This window comes from Engraulis encrasicolus, chromosome 6 (assembly GCF_034702125.1).
Source record: "Engraulis encrasicolus isolate BLACKSEA-1 chromosome 6, IST_EnEncr_1.0, whole genome shotgun sequence".
Classification (NCBI taxonomy): Eukaryota; Metazoa; Chordata; class Actinopteri; order Clupeiformes; family Engraulidae; genus Engraulis; species Engraulis encrasicolus.
The window spans coordinates 25,122,842-25,141,828 of NC_085862.1; the positions used below are offsets into that span (position 1 = coordinate 25,122,842).

Sequence of the window (18,987 nt, forward strand, 5' to 3'; positions counted from 1 at the left end):
TTCTCATTTGCAATTGGGATGGTGAATGAAAAACAGTCCCTCAAAAGTTGTTGTGGTGTGGAGGCTAGGCTGACAGTTGGAAAACTTTATCGTTTTCTCCACGGAGGAGGGGCAAGGAGGCGGAGCAAGGCCACAAGCACAAGTGGAGGGAGCCAGAGCTGTAGAGAAAAGAGTTGGAGCCTCCTTTGATCTTTGCCGACGAGTGGTCACGTGGTTTGCGTAGTCTACGCCCACCGCAGAAGGGTCCTATACACCGGGAGCTGTCAATACATTTCATTGAGCGAGAGCGTCCTTTAACGGTAATTATATCAGATTATGCCGCCCCCAAAAGAACGAGTTCGTTTTGTTTTTTGTAGGCCATTTTATGGCCTTCATTGTCATATAAAAACATTGAAGTGTCAGTACCGTAATACGGTAATATCATTGCAGTTACACTTTGGGAGGGAAACGTCATCTTAGCTAGGAAGCTCCATTACTTACCATTGAGATGCTAATTGTCCGTAGCCCTTGATAATGTCTATTTGTTTTGGATTCAGCAGATTTGCAGTAGGATATTTTAATGGATAAAATACTTCCAATACATAAAAAGATAAATACATAAACCCAGCATGTCCCAGTTGTAGGCCTACAGTAATATAGCATTTGTTAATTTCAGCCTTTATGATGCTGGTCATCATCAGACCTGTCAAACCACTCAATGCAGGATGCAAATGAACATGAACATGATGCAATGAACATGAAGTAAATAACCCACAGCTGTACAACCTGTGCTTGAATGGTTCAATCTTTTATTTGAAATAAAAAAAATACTCCAAATAGAAACATAAACAGCCCAAACAAAATAACTATGAATAAAACGGCATGTCTGTGTACATGACAAGACGTGTGTGTGTGTGTGTGTGTGTGTGTGTGTGTGTGTGTGTGTGTGTGTGTGTGTGAAATCAATAATGCATGAAGAATTGGAATTCACTGGAACATGCTGGAACTTCCAATGCATTGAAAGCATCAACCTATGACCAGAGAGGAGCAGACAGGAGAAGAAAAAAGAGAGAGATTTATTTATATACATGGCATGGCTGTTGGTGCTGAAAGGGATTGATTTGAATATTTCAGAAAAGACTGATCTGCTGGGATATTCACACATAACCATCTCTGGGGTTAACAAACAATGGTAAGGGGGGGGGATACAGTGAGCAGCGATTCTGTGGGCAAAAATGTCTTGTTGATGGCAGAGGAGAATAGCCAGACTGGTTGGAGCTGATACAAAGGCAACATTAAGTCAAATAACCACTCAGTACAACAAAGGTATGCATAAGAGAATCCCTGATTACACAGCACATCTTGAGGCAAATGGGTTACAGCAGCAGAAAAACACATTTGGTGCCACTCCTGTCAGCCAAGAACAGGAAAATGAGGCAACAATTTCGACTGGCTCACCATAAACGACACTAAAAGATCGGAAAAATGTTGCCTAGTCTGATGAGTCTTGATATCTACATCTACACTCTCAGGTGGAATTGACAGAATTTTGTCGATAACAACATGAAAAGATGGACTCTGCCTTACATCAACGTTTCATGCAGGAGATATAATGGCATAGGGATATTTCCTAAGCACATTTTGGGCCAATTAGAACCAATTTATATTTGTTGGAATGCCACAGCCTACCCAAGACTTTGTTTAAAAGGTACAGTGCCAAAATGGTAGGCCACACCCTGGAGGGACATTTATTGGAAAGTTAAATGGATCACACAGCAAGAATGGCGGACAAGATTGCTCTGGACCCTTTGCTAAACCAATAATTAGCGTTCCTCCCTTCTGGAAGAAATTTTAGAATGTCTTGCTGCTGAAAAAAAAAATATATAAACACCATTTTCACCCTCATCCTATAGTATTGCTTCACAGAAGTGGAGAACAGTAGAACGCACACATCTACATGGAAAGCATATTTTTTTTAATACCACAGAGGAATATTTTAAGTTTTTTTTTTGGCAACTTAATTTATTGTACTGTGCTGCCCTAACAGCTTGGGCCTAGAGGACCTAGAGGACAAGACCAATGGCCATATTGTTTTTAAATGCCTGTTTACATGTGGATTGTGGAGAAGTGTCACGCTAGACAAATTTCTGTGAAAACAGACACTAAAAGTTAGTTATCTGATCTTACAAGGGTGAAAACAGACACTAAAAGTTAGTTATCTGATCTTACAAGGGTGGCAAGACTAGGCATTGCAACTATGCTGCCCATTCCTACTTGTCATTAACATTTATTAAAGTAATACATTTAAATTCACTGTGACACAGTACTCCACAAAATTCAAGTGAACACTGCACACTAGAAAATTGCATTTCTGCCTCATCCATGCAAGGGGGCAGTCCCCAATGGCGCAGTGTGGCGGGACGGTACCATGATCAGGGTACCTCAGTCAGGGAGGAGGATGGGGGAGAGCACTGGTTAATTACTCCCCGCACCAACCTGGCGGGTCGGAGTCGAACCAGCATCCTTTGGGCTACAAGTCTGACACCCTAACCGCTTACCCACGAATACGACACAAATACCATTGTCTTGACACCCTGTCTGTCAACAGTCACTTTCACTAGTCCATACCTTTGAAAACTGTCCTCTGGTATTTCTTGACCCAGTCTTGACTCAATTAACTTGTTGAATGGTTGTTCGGCGTCTTCCATTCTTACCTTGGCTATGTCTCTGAGTGCTCAATACCCTGTGCTTCTTAAAATACTCCTGTCCTGCACACCTTCCAGGCCATTCACAATCTTGCAACAATCTTGCCTTGCCATTCCCTCTCGCTACCTCGGTTTGTCCTCGACCATCCTCCTCTCTGTCCCTCTGCCCATCTCAGTACCATGGGGAATAGAGCTTTTCAGTTGCTCTGCTCCTCAGCTCTGGAATGCACTGCCCCCTGACTTATTACCCAAGTTCAAATGCAGACTAAGAACTCATTTGTTTCAGTTAGCCTATTCCTTAGGACTTTTTAACTACCGTTTTATTTTTGTTAAAAATGTGTTAATGTGTCTTCGTTTTATTATTACTTCTCTCTGATCCTTGAATGTTTTGAAAGGCACTTTTATTCTCTTGTTACCGTAGTTTCATTTGAATTCCATTGGGATGGCGTATAGAAACAAAAAAAAGACAACTATGTTGCTGTGCACATATATCTGGCCCTACTAGTCTGACCAAAGTTTTATACATTTTGCAGCTAAAGACCTCAATCACCGGAAATACAAAATGTTAGACACAGATATAATATTACTTACTGTAAGGGTCCTCAAAAGGTTAGTTAGGTTACCTTATCAGTGCAACTCAAGAAAGCCACCACCTGCAACTAAGCCATTTCTGGCAAAAGCACTTCCCCATCAACAGCAGCAGTCTCATGCAGTAGGAGCAGAATCATTTCCACCTGTAACACAACTCAATGGGAATACAAAAGACAAAAACAGTGATATTAGTCAAATGTTGAACTGGATCTGGACGGTTAAATATTTCACAGCCAGTTACTGCTGATTGAAAGAAGTGATTTTCAATGAATCTGTGGTATCATTATGACCAAGTGAATAATTACAACAGATGACAGCTATGATTCTAGCACTTGGTAGACACACCACCACCACCACCAGCCACCCATCCACCAAATGCACTCACAAAAGCGGAGTCCTGTGTGCTATACCATCTGGCCGGATACGTCATCAAGGGTGTACTAGGCGGCTCTTTGTGTTCGGCCTGTAAGCCTGCCTTAAAGGGACAGTTTGGTCAATTTCAACATGCAGCTGTAATGCTCACACTACCCTGGACTTGTCAGTGCCTGAGATTTTTTTTTTTCTTCTTCAGCCGTTTCCGAGATCCTGGTCATTGTAATGGGGGCAGCTCTTTGTTTACATTTCAAAAAAAACATTTTATTCCCAAAAACATCCAAAAGGTTATAAAACATCAGCAGACAACTAGCAAACAGCAGTACCTTTTGGGAAAATATTTGGAGTTGGCCTATGTTTCATTTTTTAAAAATGTAAACAAACGCTGCCCCCATTAGAATTGCTCATATCTCGGAAAGGGCTGAGCCGAAAAATGTGGCATCACCAGGTACTGACAAGTCAAGGGTAGCGTGAGCAATACAGCTGCATGTTGAAATTGACCAAACTGACCCTTTAAGGAACAGTGACGACGCTGTACCGGACAACGCCACACTGCTGCAGATGAAGGAGTACAGAGAGGGCGCACTTCACCAGCCATCTGCGGATGTATTCTCTTTACTGCAGCACGTTGAGCAGCTGTTCCGGGCCAGGACATCAGAAGCCCTAATGGAGTGCTCAGTCAGTGAACTAGTGGAAGAGGCCATGACTGTGAAATCAAACCTTCCATCCTGCCATGATGTCAAGAGGAGAGTGATCACCAAATACACCAGGTTGAGGCTCAGGATTGCAGGTAAATGCATCAATAATGAAAGGGAAGAACCATGGGAAGGGAAAAAGCTACCTTGGCAGTAAAAGTCAAGCAAAGAAGGCTCCACCTCCTGCCAAATCCCTTCCGATGGCTGTAGCGGTCCCCACCAACACCACCAGTCTGCACCAGCCTGCTGTAGCGGTCTCCACCAACAATCTGCTAGAACCTAGATCCGAACAGAAAAATGACAACATGAACATCACCATTTCAATGCCTCGCAGTTCATTGTGAATCTAGCTATCGTAAAGATACACGAGTAAAGTAAGCTTAATATCAGCTTAACAAGAAATGAGCAGGTAACATCACCATTGTATACTACCCAAAAACAACAAATGACATCCTCGGAGACTGTACTTGTGATAGCCTGTGTCGACTCGACACACGACACAGTAGACACTCAATGACACAAAAATCCCAAGTTCTACTTAAGTAATACCTGAAGCCATGAACATCAGCATTTGAATGCCTCGTAGTCCATTATTGGATCTAGTTAGATAGCATAAAGATCTCCGTGTATCAACTAACTTGTTGACATTAGCTTCCAGCTAGCTTAGAAACATTAGCTATTTATAAATGACCGATAAGCAAATAGCTCTGAAATCAAACACAACGACTGTATGGATATTGACAGAAGACAACAGGACGGTATCTTATAAAATATGTGACATGTCATCGTTTAAAATATAGATTGAAAGGTAGCATCGATGTTTTGCGAACACGTCAAATCCAAAGTTGAACCAGAAGCGCCGTGTTGAAAACGCTAGCTATTACCACACGATTAACGGTTTTTCACATTACCATTGTGATTTTATATTACCCAAACTGGCAAAATTACATCCTCAGAGACTGTACTTGTGATAGCTTACGCTGACAAAGACAGACAACTTTGATTAATCTCCCTATTATATCAACTTACCTGGGAAGTGGTCGACACGCCAACGACACTCAATGGCGTCCCCGTTGCTGCACAGGACCCTTTGAGCAAAATGAAGTGACGGCGAAACCCCGGATGTAGAGCAGCCATGCTCGTCCGCGGCCGTCAACGGCTTCAGGACAACTCTTTCTCTACAGCTCTGGAGGGAGCAAGGTGGCATATTGTGAAAAGGCTGAAGGTGACGTTTCATTTTACACATCTTTGCCTGCCATCGTCATTATTACCAAAGAGGTTCTAGTATATAGGATGAGAGAAAAAGCGGGAGACATTTTCCGGGTGGTACTGCACTCTAGGGTGGCACTCAAGGAGCGCAAAGCCAGTCAGAATGAATGGGGTCCTATGGAGCTCCACCATAGATGCTGCCGTTGCTTTGGATAGAATTTGGAAAAAAAATTTTTTTTTTATTTTCCTACAGGCAGGGTAAATAATCCTTCCAAGCATTACTCCGTTTGCATTTTTATACTCACTTGATTTTTATGAAATACACATTTTTTGCCAATGAATGAGGCCACCCGCTCTACTACCTTCAATTTAAGGCAGAAATATTTCAGTATCTAACACTGATGTCACTCGATCTACTGTATTTATAGCATGTATTACAATTCTGTTAGCTGTCTGTCTTAAGTTAGTCAATTAGCCTACGACTGGCCTACGTTAGCTTCAGTGCGTTCTTGATTCACCAATCAGATTACGTTAGCTAAATGCTATACGGAGACTGACTCGCAAATGCCAAACCTGTGAAAAAATAAAAGGATATAACTCCTGGGTTATGGTACTTTTGATGTAAAATCCATATTGATCTCTCAGAAACCACAGTAAAAAATTTCAGTTTTCAGTCCATAACCAGACAAAAATGAAGATTAACCACCTAGCCTTATAGGTCCCCACTCGCTCTGCAGCCAAATACTGTATGATGGGGCGAATAGCTGTTTATAAATAGGCTGCTTGGAGACCGGCAGTGTTATTACCTTGGCAAACAGGAAGGGCATTGCTCCACTGGCCATGGGCGGAGCAATAAGTGGAGTTGTTTCCCTGCAGGACATAGCCACTGTCACACTCTGACCAGCAGGTGGAGCTGTAGCTGAACTTTTCCAAGGGGTCCAGGCAATTTAGTTTGCCCTGAGGAATAGCTACTAACTCCTCACACTGTACAGCTGAGAAATAAAAAATAAACATGATCATTATTTTACTTGCATTCGCTTTTTGTTTTTGCCTGGGAAAGTGGAGAGACTTGTATGTACCTTTGCATGTGGGTTGAGAGTCAGTCCACTGTCCTGTGGGGTCACATTGTATCCTGTGAGCTCCCTGGAGCACGAAGCCCTCATCACAGCCGAACTCACAGGTGGAGGTGAAGCTGTGGGGGGCTATGGGGTGGCTGCAGTTCACACTTCCTCCACTGGGGGCAGCAGACACCTCAGGACACTCCACAGCTGAGGAACGAAAACCCGAAGCATGACAATAACATCAATTAAACTTGTGTTGCAGCAACTCTGCAGGAACTAACTATTCAGTCGATGGCCATGACTGCCAGAGCTATATCACCATGTCAGAAAAATCCATGTGAGGGTCCCGTCATACATTGAGCCTTGGTGACTTAGTCCCATCTTCTATTTTGACACCCCTGCCTGTGTCCCCCCTACTGAGCCAAGCAGAAGGGGCAGCGAGGAGGAACGGCTGGGAGTGGCTATGTGAAGATCAGACAGATAGGGTGTTTTTTTTTTTTCTTTTTTTTTTTTTTTTTTTTACATCAGAACGAGGGGTGTGGTAGATGAAAAATGTTACTTTGTGGAAGTGCTTGCCACAGTGTTTTTCGTAATCGTATGGCGCCAGAGATACTGTGAATGTGAATTCCACCGAACTGACAAGAGAACACTTCCCTATAACTTACATTTTGACAGTGATATCATTTTACAGACCTTCTAAGAAATACCAAAAAAGAAGAAAATCTTTATTTTGGTGTGTTGTGTGTGACACAATCTTTCCAGTGAACTGTTCAGTGACAGTGTCAAATGCAGTTCAGGCCTACAATTAGTCTAAAATCACTTGAATTGATCAAGTGTTTTGGAGTTCGCATTCATCCAATGACAACAAATGACCTCTGTCATATTTTACTTATGTTTTTACAGTAAATCAATCATCGAAAAAAAAAACATTATTATTTTTTTATTTAACCTTTATTTAACCAGGAAAATAAACCTGTTGAGATTAAAAATCTCTTTTACAAGGGTGTCCTGGCCAAGTGGCGGCACAAGTTACAAAATTAAAATTCCAGTTGCATTAAAATAACAAATCAAATGACACAATAACAAATCAATTAAAACAGTTACAGACAAGTGAGTCAGTCTCAAGTGATCTCATCTTGGAATTAAAATCGCTCAATGGAATCATATCTGTTAACTTCAAGTCCTTTTGTAATTTGTTCCATGAGGTAGGTGCAGAAAACACAAAGGCCCTTTCCCCCTGATCTGTACGGAATCAAGGGACAGAGAGTAACAAATGGCCTTTGGAGCGCAGACCATACGATTAAACGTTCCTCACTCAAAACTGATTGTGACAGATGCGCTTCTCATAAAAGTTCACTTTTCTCATTATCACTGCTGGTAATAGAAATTACACGGTGAGTTCATCTGTGTAGCACATTTGCCAGGTTGGTGGGGGGAGTAATTAACCAGTGATCTCCCCCATCCTCCTCCATGACAGAGGTACCCTGAGCATGGTACTGTTCCACCACACTGCTCCCTTGGGTGAGGCATACGTGCAATTTTATTGTGTGCAGTGTGCAGTGTTCACTTGTGTGTTGTGGAGTGCTGTGTCACAATGACAATGGGAGTTGGAGTTTCCCAGTTGGGCTGAACTTAACATAACCTTCTACGTATAGGCAGTCAAATGTGATCAACAGAAAAGGCAAAGTAGTGCTGGTACTTGTGGCGGGTGCTTATACTGTACCTGTGCATGTGGGTTGAGAGTCAGTCCACTGTCCTGTGGGGCCACACTGTATCCTGTGAGCTCCCTGGAGCACGAAGCCCTCATCACAGCTGAACTCACAGGTGGAGGTGAAGCTGTGGGGGGCTATGGGGTGGCTGCAGTTCACACTTCCTCCATTGGGGGCAGCAGACACCTCAGGACACTCCACAGCTGAAGTTCACATAGAAGATTACAGGAATAAAGTCTCAATCTATTGACCCATTCAGAATTCACGTCACACTGAATGCGTGCACATCGTTGACTCAAACGTACCAGAGACGTTTTAAGAGTATTATGAGAGACTCCACTCTTCCGGGTGGTACTGCACTCTAGGGGCGCCAACGGAGGAGTGCAGACTCCATTCAGAATTAATGGGCTGCACTCTCTGATAGCGGCCCCTAGGTGAACTGCAGCCATGGGTAAAATAGGGAATGGGGAGGCTGTATGTAAAACTGGCTGTGAACACACACACACGAACAGACAGTGCAGATCCTAAAGAGAGAAGACCTGCCGTCCTGAAGCGTGTACATTGACAAAAAATAGAGATTCCGAAAAGTACACTTGTTATGCTATTTCGAGAGGGAAGAGGCTGTTCCAGAAGCATAGGAAATGATTGTTGTTACAAGACATTCAGCTACTGACTGGACTGAGAACATAATCAGGAATGCCCGTGTCAGTGGTACCCACTGCAAATCAGAAGTCATGCCCATGCGTTTTCTTATTTTGGAAAAAAACACCTGGCTAGTTTCTGTACAAATGAGCGGTGCATGGTCGATTCTGCTCCAACGATGCGCACACAGACAAATTACGTCACATCTGTTTACAAACAGTAAAGGGGTCAATTACACGTAATGGGCTGAGCTCTCTCGACAGCGCCCCCTAGGTGAACTACAGGCATGGGTAAACTAGGGAGTGGGGAGGCTGTAAGTAAAACTGGCTGTGAACACACACACGAACAGACAGTGCAGACCCTAAAAAGAGAAGACCTGCCAAAATACGTCATATCTGTTTACAAACAGTAAATGGGTCTATAACAGTCTGCTGTCTAATTATGGTAAAGCTGATAGAAATTAGGGATATGGAGCCAATGGGATCTGATTTATGTTAGTTGTCGATGATGTGATGTGATGTGCTGATTGTGTTTTAGGCAGCTTTTGAGCATTGGGCTGTGTCCTGACATTGTAATAATTTTGACACAATGTAGTAACTTCCGATAATGTAACAATGTAAAAACCATAATAATGCAATAAAACCTGATAATGTCATGAATTTATGACGAATTCAAATGCATTTCCCAATGATGTATTGCTTAACTATTGACACTGACAGATGATACTGATATCAACAGAAAATTAGCAGGGAATTGCTACATTTTCTGGTCAGTCACCCTCAGTTTTGCAGAACCTACATTTAATTTAATAATTTCCCAATAATTTAATAACGTATATCATAAACATTGATGTATCATCCAGTAACCTTTAAAGGGGACATATTGTGAGGCTTGGCATCTGGTTTTCTCTACTTTTACCTCTCTGCATTACTCATTTCATAGGCCAGTGTTTGATTAATATAGTGTGTTGTTATCGCGTATTCACTATAAAAGGTTGGTACAGAGATATGGAAATTGAGTTTCTAACATCACCATTATTATTGGGAAATGTACTTTATGTATATGGAAATGATTTCATTACCAAGACTTATTTTTCTTGCTAAGTACAGTACGTGATTAGTATGATAACAGCAACTTTTTATGGGCGTGCCACAGCAGATTACTGTAAAAAAAATTCCATATCAAGACGCGTGCTTGTTGGCTCTCTCAATGAAGATTTTGGGAGCCACTATCTAGCCAAGCTGCTGTAATGTCATAGTTGCCAGAGAGTGGCCTTAGAGACAGTAAACCATGTCAATTAGATGTTGCTTGGTCAATACTACTACCAATAACACTGACTTCTACGTTAGATACAAGCGTGGCCTATGACAGAACTAGTGCATCATCACCTTAAATAATACCGGCTCCAAAGCATTGCATTGCTACATCCAATTTAAATGTTTGAGTTCTAATGGCCCAAGTTGGAAGGCCATTTTGAAATTGAAGAGATAGCCACCTTGGTCAGGGTGACTTTGCGCCAACGGTCATGCAGCAGCATCCATGGTGCAGCATCACGGGGAAGGAAGTATGAATGGGTGTTCCCAGACTAAATGCTTGCCACAGTGTTGTATTTCACAAGTGTGTGGTACCAGAGATACTGTACGAGATTCTGAACGTGTTGCACAACTCCACCTAACTGTCAGGGAACTCCCTATAAAGCGTGTTTTGACATTGGTATGACATTAATTCACAGATGTTTTGAGAAAGACAAAAAGGGGGAAAACCTCACAGCTGGTCATGTGATACATTGTGTGACTAAGACTTTTAATAAACTGTTAAGTGGCCATGTCAACTAAATAACAGGACTAACACATTTATTTCTGCTGTTCGTTTCGCACAGTAAGGTGATCAATGAGCGTAGCTGAACAAATTGAAAGTGGTCTAATTCATTCCAACTGACCTGTGGTCAAATTAGAATTCATTGTGGTTCAAAAAAGGAAGGAAAAAGCAGAGGCACTCTGAGATTTGAGAGAAATATAAAAAAGCCTTTAATTTAACATGGCAAATTCAGTTTAAAACCACATGGGCCTACGCGTTGCTGCCATATTGGCCTTCATCAGGGCATTTTTTTTTTTTTTTGTCTATGACTTGATGAAGGCCAATATGGCCGCAACGCGTAGGCCCATGTGCTTTTAAACTGAATTTGCCATGTTAAATTAAAGGCTTTTTAATATTTTTTCTCAAATCTCAGAGTGCCTCTGCTTTTTCCTTCCTTTTTTGGACCTACACCTCACCCGGTACAGATGAGCACCTGAGTAATATTACCCTGCAAAGTCTCCTGAGCGCTTTAAGCCCTTTAGTGTCTAGAATTCATTGTGTTTTGACTTAATTAATCAGAGGATCCATCTGTGCTGTATATGACAAACACTAGTGCTTGTACCTTTGCATGTGGGTTCTGGATGGGTCCACTGTCCTGTGGGGTCACACTGTATCCTGTGAGCTCCCTGGAGCACGAAGCCCTCATCACAGCTGAACTCACAGGTGGAGGTGAAGCTGTGGGGGGCTATGGGGTGGCTGCAGTTCACACTTCCTCCACTGGGGGCATCAGGTTCTGCTGGACACTCCACAACTGCAGGTTGAGCGGTGAATCACTGAGTCACTCTAAGAGTCATGGTCATTCTATTCTGGCACTAAAATGTGTGCACTACGTACTCCACATAATATCCTCATACTTCATGCAGAATTCCTATCAAGGACAGCTGCTTTAATTTGATTTCAAGCTTTGATTTAATTATGGCATTAGTGTTGTCTTCATTTCAGATTTTAGAAGTGCCCGGAGTGGGAGCCCTACCTGTGCATGAGGGCGAAGGGTGTGTCCACTGTGCTGAAGCCAGACAGCGTATCTGTGCTGCCCCCTGCAGCCTGTACCCTGTGTTGCATTCCACCTGGCAGCTGGAGTTGAATCGGTTCGTTCCGAAGACGTGAACACAGCTCAGTGTGCCCTGATCTGGATCTAGAGGAGGCACGCAGGCTACCGCTAAAAAAAAAGAGAAACTTTCAGCAAGTAGTGCTGCATTCAATTCTTGGGATCTAGCAGGATAATCTCCCACACTGTTGTGACATAAGGTGAGACTCTGTTTGAGATGTCAGGAGGAGCTGCGGCCTAATGACATGGGACTTCAGGTAACAGAGAGAAGACATATATTAGTTATTATATTAATATATTAATAGTATTTTCAAAAAGTAACAACTGAAAGCTTCTTATGTGATCCAACAAACTCTGAATGGGGTGACTACAATACATTATCAAGGCTGGTATACACTCAGTGATGTCCACTGTGTATTCTATATCAAAGGGTGAGATTTTGTGGACAATACAACTCAAACCTTAATGTAATTTTTGGTTGGGTATGGCGTCGTAGGGCCTTGGTCTCCAAAAAAAGGCCCGCCGGCCCAGGCATGGCAAACATATGGCCCGCCATGAGGTCAGAACAAATGAAAACATAAATGTGTGTGATTTTCCATCACTAAGACTTCAGTGGGTCATGTATCTCCAAAGTATTCACAGAGAGTATGCTAACAGTCTCATAACAGATGGAAAAACGGAAAAACGAAGGAAAAACGGAAAAGCAAGACTCTTTTCTCTCTCCGGGCATGCCATTTGTTTCTTATTGGTTTGGGGCGTTGGTTTAGCCCTCAGCCTCAGTAGCTCAATATAATTTGGCCCTAGGAGAAAAATAATTGGACACCACTGGCATAGGGTAATGTTTGTTCCAAAAATGTCACTATTTCAAGTGCATCGATATGATCGAGCCACTAGCCAGTGAACAACTACAGTGGAATTTTGGTAATACTCACCATTCTCACAACGAGACCCCTCAAAGCCAGGCAGACACTTGCACCTGTAGTTGCCAATGGTCTCCACACACTCCGCAAACTCACTGCACGAGTCCTCAGAGCAGGAGGCTGCACACACACACACACACACACACACACACACACACACACACACACACACACACACACACACACACACACACACACACACACACACACACACACACAGAGAGACGTTTGGAATAATAATGTGGGAAAATAATGTGTGCAGTATATGGATATTATAATAAAACAATTAGAAATAATGTATGCTAATAAATAAATATGTTACTAATAAATACATGTAAACTAAATAATTTCACTGACCAGTGTAACAGATAGCCTGCTTCTTATTAACACACTTCTCGTCGTTCCACTTGGTGTTGTCCTTGGGCCTCTTGATGTAGATCTCGACACAGTCCTCTCCATTCCTCTTGCCATTGGGCTCCCCTTTGGCCCAGTTTGCTGCCTCCTCTGTCAGCTCCTTCCTCGTCCCCACCCATGTCCACTTCTCTGACACCTGTTATACACAGTATATACAGCAGGCTATATTTCACCAACTTCATTTTAAGACCATGGAATTACCATTAATTTGGGACAGCTGATTCATGCCCACTTCTCATCTAGGGTTTGCAATGGAACCCTGTTTTAAAGAACATGGCACCATACTGGCATGTACTGTGTAAATAGATAGAAAAAACTGGAAATTCAGAATTTAAGTCCTGCTTGGGTTTTCCTGCTGCCTCTGCTATCAACACAAAACACAGAAGGACCAGGATCTCTTAAAGGGAAGAAGAAAAAAAGCTGCTTCTCACAAGTCAAAGGACCGTGAGCACTATGATTGTGTTGTTAGTTTTGTTTTTTGTTTTTTAAAAAGAGAGACTATCACCTTGCGGATGCCAATCCAGTAGTATCCTTTGACATACGGCAGCATGTCGTTGAGGTATCTGATCTCCTCCTGGTTCTGGATGGCCACCATGTCTGTGAAATGTTCCTGACAGTACTTTCGAGCCGATGCCCAGTCCATAGCAGGACCATCGGTGTAGTTATAGGTCCAGGCCTGGACACCCGCTCTACTCTGGCCCAAGTCTGACAACGGAATATTATGTTGTATTATGGATGTGGAGATGTTTGACACATACAGGAGGAGATTGTCAGCATAAAGGGACACCTTATGCTGTATGTCCAATCTAGATACATCCGCAATATCTTTAGTGAATCTAAGGATAGCCAGAGGTTCAATTGCTATTGTGAACAAAAGGGGGCTCAAAGGGCATCCTTGTTGGGTGGAGCGATGTAGTTGTTATTAGTCCTAACAGAGGCCTTTGGTTCAGAGTATAACAACTGAACCCATGCGATACATTTTTGTCCAAGGCCGAATTTTTGCATAGTGTAAAACAGGTATGGCCACCCCACCCTGTCAAAGGCCTTCAGAGCGTCAAGGGGGATCAGGGCTTCAGTAGTTGTAGATGAGGGTTGACTATAAATAATATTATAAATGCACCTTAAATGGCAAAATGAATGCCTATGCCTAATAAACCCTGTCTGATCTGGGGATATGAAGGTCAGCAGTATAGGGTCTAGCTTTACAAATCTTAAAGGAAAATTAAAGGAGAATCCCTGCCAAACCTTTGACTTGTCAAGCAACATTTTTTTGTTCAGCCTTTTCCAAGATCCTGGACATTGTAATGGTGGCATGACTTATTTACATAAAAAACATCTTAACATACTGGTATTCCAAATATCATCCAAAAAGTTATTTATATAGCAATTATCAACACAGCGATTACTTAATATTTGGAGTGTGTTAAGAAGTGTTTTTATGTAAACAAAGAACGCCGCCATCAGAATTGCTCATATCTTGGAGAGGGCTGGGCCAAAAAATGCAGCATCATTGGGTACTGACAAATCAAGGGTAGCGTTAGCAATACAACAGCATGAGCAATACAACAGCATGTTGAAATTGGTAAGAATTCTTCTTGCCCATACTCTAAAGCACTATTCCGACGGAACTAGTTCAATGGGAGAACCTGCGGTAAAGTAATAATAACTGGGAAATGTAGTCCCATCCGAACGCACCGAGGGGCCTCATTTATAAAACTTTGCGGAAGAAATGCGCCAAAAGATGGCGCACGCACGAAACTCAGGATGTGCGTGCGCAAGAAAATATTCAGATTTATAAAGCATGGCGCACGCACGTTCCACGTCGATTTCCCTTTATAAATCCCAACTGACTCTGAAGTTGCGGCAAATGTGCGCACCTGTGGACACACCCATAATTATCTATGAATATTCAGTGAAACGCCCAAAATGAATATTTATATCTGTGGACGGCGTGTGGAAAGCAGACGAGATAGCCCATTTACCACATGTGGAGCAAACAGTTTTATTAGATAGGCCTAGAGAACGTTGGGCAAAGTGGAGCGGTTAAGTTTGGGAAGTCGTACAAAAATAATCCCTCGAATTGCAGCATGTGGATGGTTATGTTCGCAAAAATCACGCCATACCAGAATTAAAAATAAATAAAATAAGGATGGCATGGACATGAACCTGCCAAGTCATGGACATGTAGTATTAATTGAGTTGTGAACAAAGGGGAAAATAGCTGCGTCAAGGAAACATCTCACATGGCATGTCCCCATGTGAAATTCACCGGTAGAAAATCTATTAGCTGTCTCATCGCACCTCATATGCACCGGGTTTAAACTTTTTTCAACAATTGCCGTTGGTCACTGCGCGCAGCTGTCTGCTTTCAGCTCAAAGCGACGCCCGAACTGTCGATCGACATATCCACAGACAGCATGACATATGGGCATTTTCTAGTCTGTATTTATTAAATTTGTGTATTATAAACGTGCATTATCAGTGTATAAGGCCAGCTGTCAAATGCACACCTCTGCTTCTTCGATGACGAATAACCGCATGGAAACAAGAGAAACCAAGCTGTCTGAGAAAATCAACCATTACAGATGCACTTGGGACTCGAGCAGATGATTCTGCAACTGGCTTAAATGTTGACGTAATTCCTTGCAGACTCTGAACACTTTATAGCCTACCGATACGATTATAGCCTGATACTGGAAAGGTCCGTGGTTAATAAAATGTAGGGTATTTCCAAATGTAATGTAGGCCTATCCTAAACGTAAAATTTGAAGCGTCTATTACTTCCTTACAAAACATGCATGTGGCTATGGATAGTCCAGGTAGGCCTACTTATTATTTTCCACCATTACCAAACAACAAACAACCGCGTTTTCGTTGCGAACTGGATTAACTAATGTTAAAGTGGCTATCGTGACACGTGACCTTTGATTTTTTTTCTTCAACCAATTTCGGGTCGTTCTTCCAGCTACCTCCCGAGGTCGCGCTTTCCGCGTTTGGTCTTTTGTTTAGTGCCTACGCATGGGTCAAACTTTGCGTGGAGCTGCGCACGTTTACCGCCAAGTTCTTTTTCTATAAATACCAAACCTTGCGGTGAACTTGGCGTGCGCAGTCTTTTGTGCGTACGCACCCGTTATAAATGAGGCCCCAAGTCAGTGAAGATAGCGGAGTATGTCGGGTAAACTTCACCGCAACTTTTACCTCCTGTAAAAGGGTCCGGAGATATTACCCTGGGTAATACTAATCCCGTCCGAATGCGACCATATGTAAAGATGTCTGGTTAAGTGCACGAAACGCACAATATATCCATTCTCTCCCGGCTTGCAAACATTACAGCCTTGCAGCAAACTTTTAGTTTTGTTTTAGGGAGTTGTTCCAAGCTGTGCTCGCTGTCAAAATCAGATAGTATGGTCAAACGCACTCTCCAAATGAAAAGACACGCAAGCAGACTCATTAGAATGGATTTTCATGGGTTAGTAAACCAACAGGCAATATTTAGGCTAGAATTGTTCTACGGGACCAAATGCCTCCATGGATGCGCAATATTGTGCTCAAAAATCAATAATAACATTGTGGAGTTGGCACGCGCATGACGACAAGTGCAGTCGCAGGTGCGTGATGAGTAAGCCCTCCTACTTTCTGTTCGTTTAATCCAGTTCGAATCGGCCATTTCTATTACCGACGTCCTGAGATATAAATCACATTCCCCCACGTCCATACATTAAACTAGTCCCGTCGGAATAGAGCTTTAGTCTGACAAGTGAGCAGATTTGACATGACATAGTTGAAGGCTCTCCAAAGAATGACTTCTCCTTACAATGGCTGACTGATGGCAGACTTATTCATGAAGCCCATGTTAGCAGTGAGAGTTTAATTATCATAAATGTCTTAATATGTACAATGTGCAAATGTCTTACCATAACTGTTTGTGAAGAAGGTGATCTCCAACATTAGCATGACCATGGGAAAATGTTGATGATGCATCCAAATGAACATCTACACAGGTAAATGTAAGATCACTATACTGTACTAGACACTAGATGGACACTATACTGCAACAGGCCACACAAGCATTGGTATTATTCAAATAACAAAATCTTACCTTTTACACTGGTGGAAGTCTTGGTATACTCAACAGGCATCCAACTACACCCACACTTGTCACTCAGAAGAGGACAAGGGTATTAGATTGCTGTCTCTATATACTTCAGGGGGGTGTTTTGCAATGCATTTTTATGCAACTTCCACAGGAAACACTGTGCATAAAAAAGTAGTGAGGTGGTGTCAGGGGTGAAAGTCGTTTTCATGTTTTACCAGTGCTATTTTTGGAGGATATTCTTCCAAACCACCACCCTCCAATGTCAACATCTGAAAGAGCGCAAACAAAATAAACATGTATGCTAGATCTACTGTATATCACTGCACTGACTATCACTGACTATTTCGGGCAACTTTGTGCTATTCTCTTCATAGGATACTTGTGTCAAATGACAGGGTGTGGTTGTATGTTTTCTACTTCTAGAATTTTCAAATGTGGGTTTTTGGCCAGCATTGACCCTATTCTCTTACTGGTGCTGCACTATGGCTGTAAAATTTACACACACACACATGTGCTCAGGCACGCACGCACACACACATGCACGCACGCACAGAAAGAGAGAGAGAGAGAGAGAGAGAGAGAGAGAGAGAGAGAGAGAGAGAGAGAGAGAGAGAGAGAGAGAGAGACAGAAACATACTCTGATTCAATTATTTAACAGAGCATACCAAATCAGTTTACAAAAGACAAAAAGTTGCCCACACATGCCGAAACCGCTTTATTACTTTGTTTATTTTCATGTTTACAAAAAATAATCCAATCTAATTTTAAATCCCTATGTATCATCACCTATGAAAATAAAGTAATGCATTAAAAATGCTGTGAAGGCTGCACTGCACACCTTGACGCCTCTTTAGGATGTAGGGCAGCATTGCGGGCAGCATGTGTGGAGATGAGTAGTGAGAGGAAAAACAGGGCGTAGGCCTCTTCCTGTGGTTGCAACACTAGTACTGATGTAGAGAAGCCAATGGGGCAAAGGGGTCAGTTGTCCTGGGCCCAGGGAGAGGGGTAGATTGGGGTTCCCATACTATTTTACGTAGGCCTATGTATTGGATGGGAGGGGCCCTTGCAGATGACTTTGTCCCAGACCTAGCCAAAGCTGTCAGTGGCCCTGACGTATGTCATAATTTGTCACCTGGAACACCTAAGAATACTCATTGCACTGTGAGGAAATACAAGCAATAAAACGACCCACAAAACAGTTGAATATTCATGACATTTTAATAAATTATCTCCAGACAAAACATTTTTCACAACACATCACAACATTTCTGATTCAGTTCTGTAAAATAATTCTTATGCGTTGGTGGTAAAACTAAACTAGGCCTATATGACTTGGCATACCTTCCAGCATGATAAGGTAGCCTATGAGCATATACTACAAACCATCATGTAAAAGCAATGAGGACCAAGGAGTGTGTTTTTCAGTGTTTGTTGATATTCTGAAAATATAAACTGAATTCAGCTAACTGTATCAATACAATTGGACTGTGATGATGTTTTTATTTATTTTTAACCCCATAATGCCAAACATACATACACTTATTATGAGCTTATCAAAATGCTAATAACCAATAGACCAATGGAAATGTCACTGCAATGTTGCTATGGTGTATCCAGCAGGGCTTGAAAACGAAATTATTTTTCAAACGTTCCGTACCAAACGGTTCAGGCAAGTTTCAGTTTAACGTT

At 42.3% G+C, this 18,987-nt stretch overlaps 1 protein-coding gene and 1 long non-coding RNA gene across 2 annotated transcripts in view; both read right to left on the reverse strand.

The window, feature by feature from the left end:
- LOC134451532 (sushi, von Willebrand factor type A, EGF and pentraxin domain-containing protein 1-like) overlaps positions 1-18,987 on the reverse strand; it is a 48,502-nt gene that overhangs the window by 8,582 nt on the left and 20,933 nt on the right. The window contains exons 13-21 of the mRNA XM_063202038.1: positions 17,117-17,195; positions 13,708-13,907; positions 13,146-13,338; positions 12,801-12,908; positions 11,794-11,979; positions 11,383-11,571; positions 8,336-8,524; positions 6,631-6,819; positions 6,358-6,543 (exon numbers count right to left, since the gene is read on the reverse strand). Coding sequence (XP_063058108.1) covers positions 6,358-6,543; positions 6,631-6,819; positions 8,336-8,524; positions 11,383-11,571; positions 11,794-11,979; positions 12,801-12,908; positions 13,146-13,338; positions 13,708-13,907; positions 17,117-17,195 — 1,519 coding nt within the window. The remainder of the gene's footprint in view (positions 1-6,357; positions 6,544-6,630; positions 6,820-8,335; positions 8,525-11,382; positions 11,572-11,793; positions 11,980-12,800; positions 12,909-13,145; positions 13,339-13,707; positions 13,908-17,116; positions 17,196-18,987) is intronic.
- On the reverse strand, positions 190-3,792 carry LOC134450953 (uncharacterized). Its single transcript, XR_010035174.1, has 3 exons — positions 3,661-3,792; positions 3,308-3,418; positions 190-1,010 (listed from the first exon to the last, which is right to left on the reverse strand). It is a non-coding gene; the product is annotated as an uncharacterized LOC134450953 (long non-coding RNA).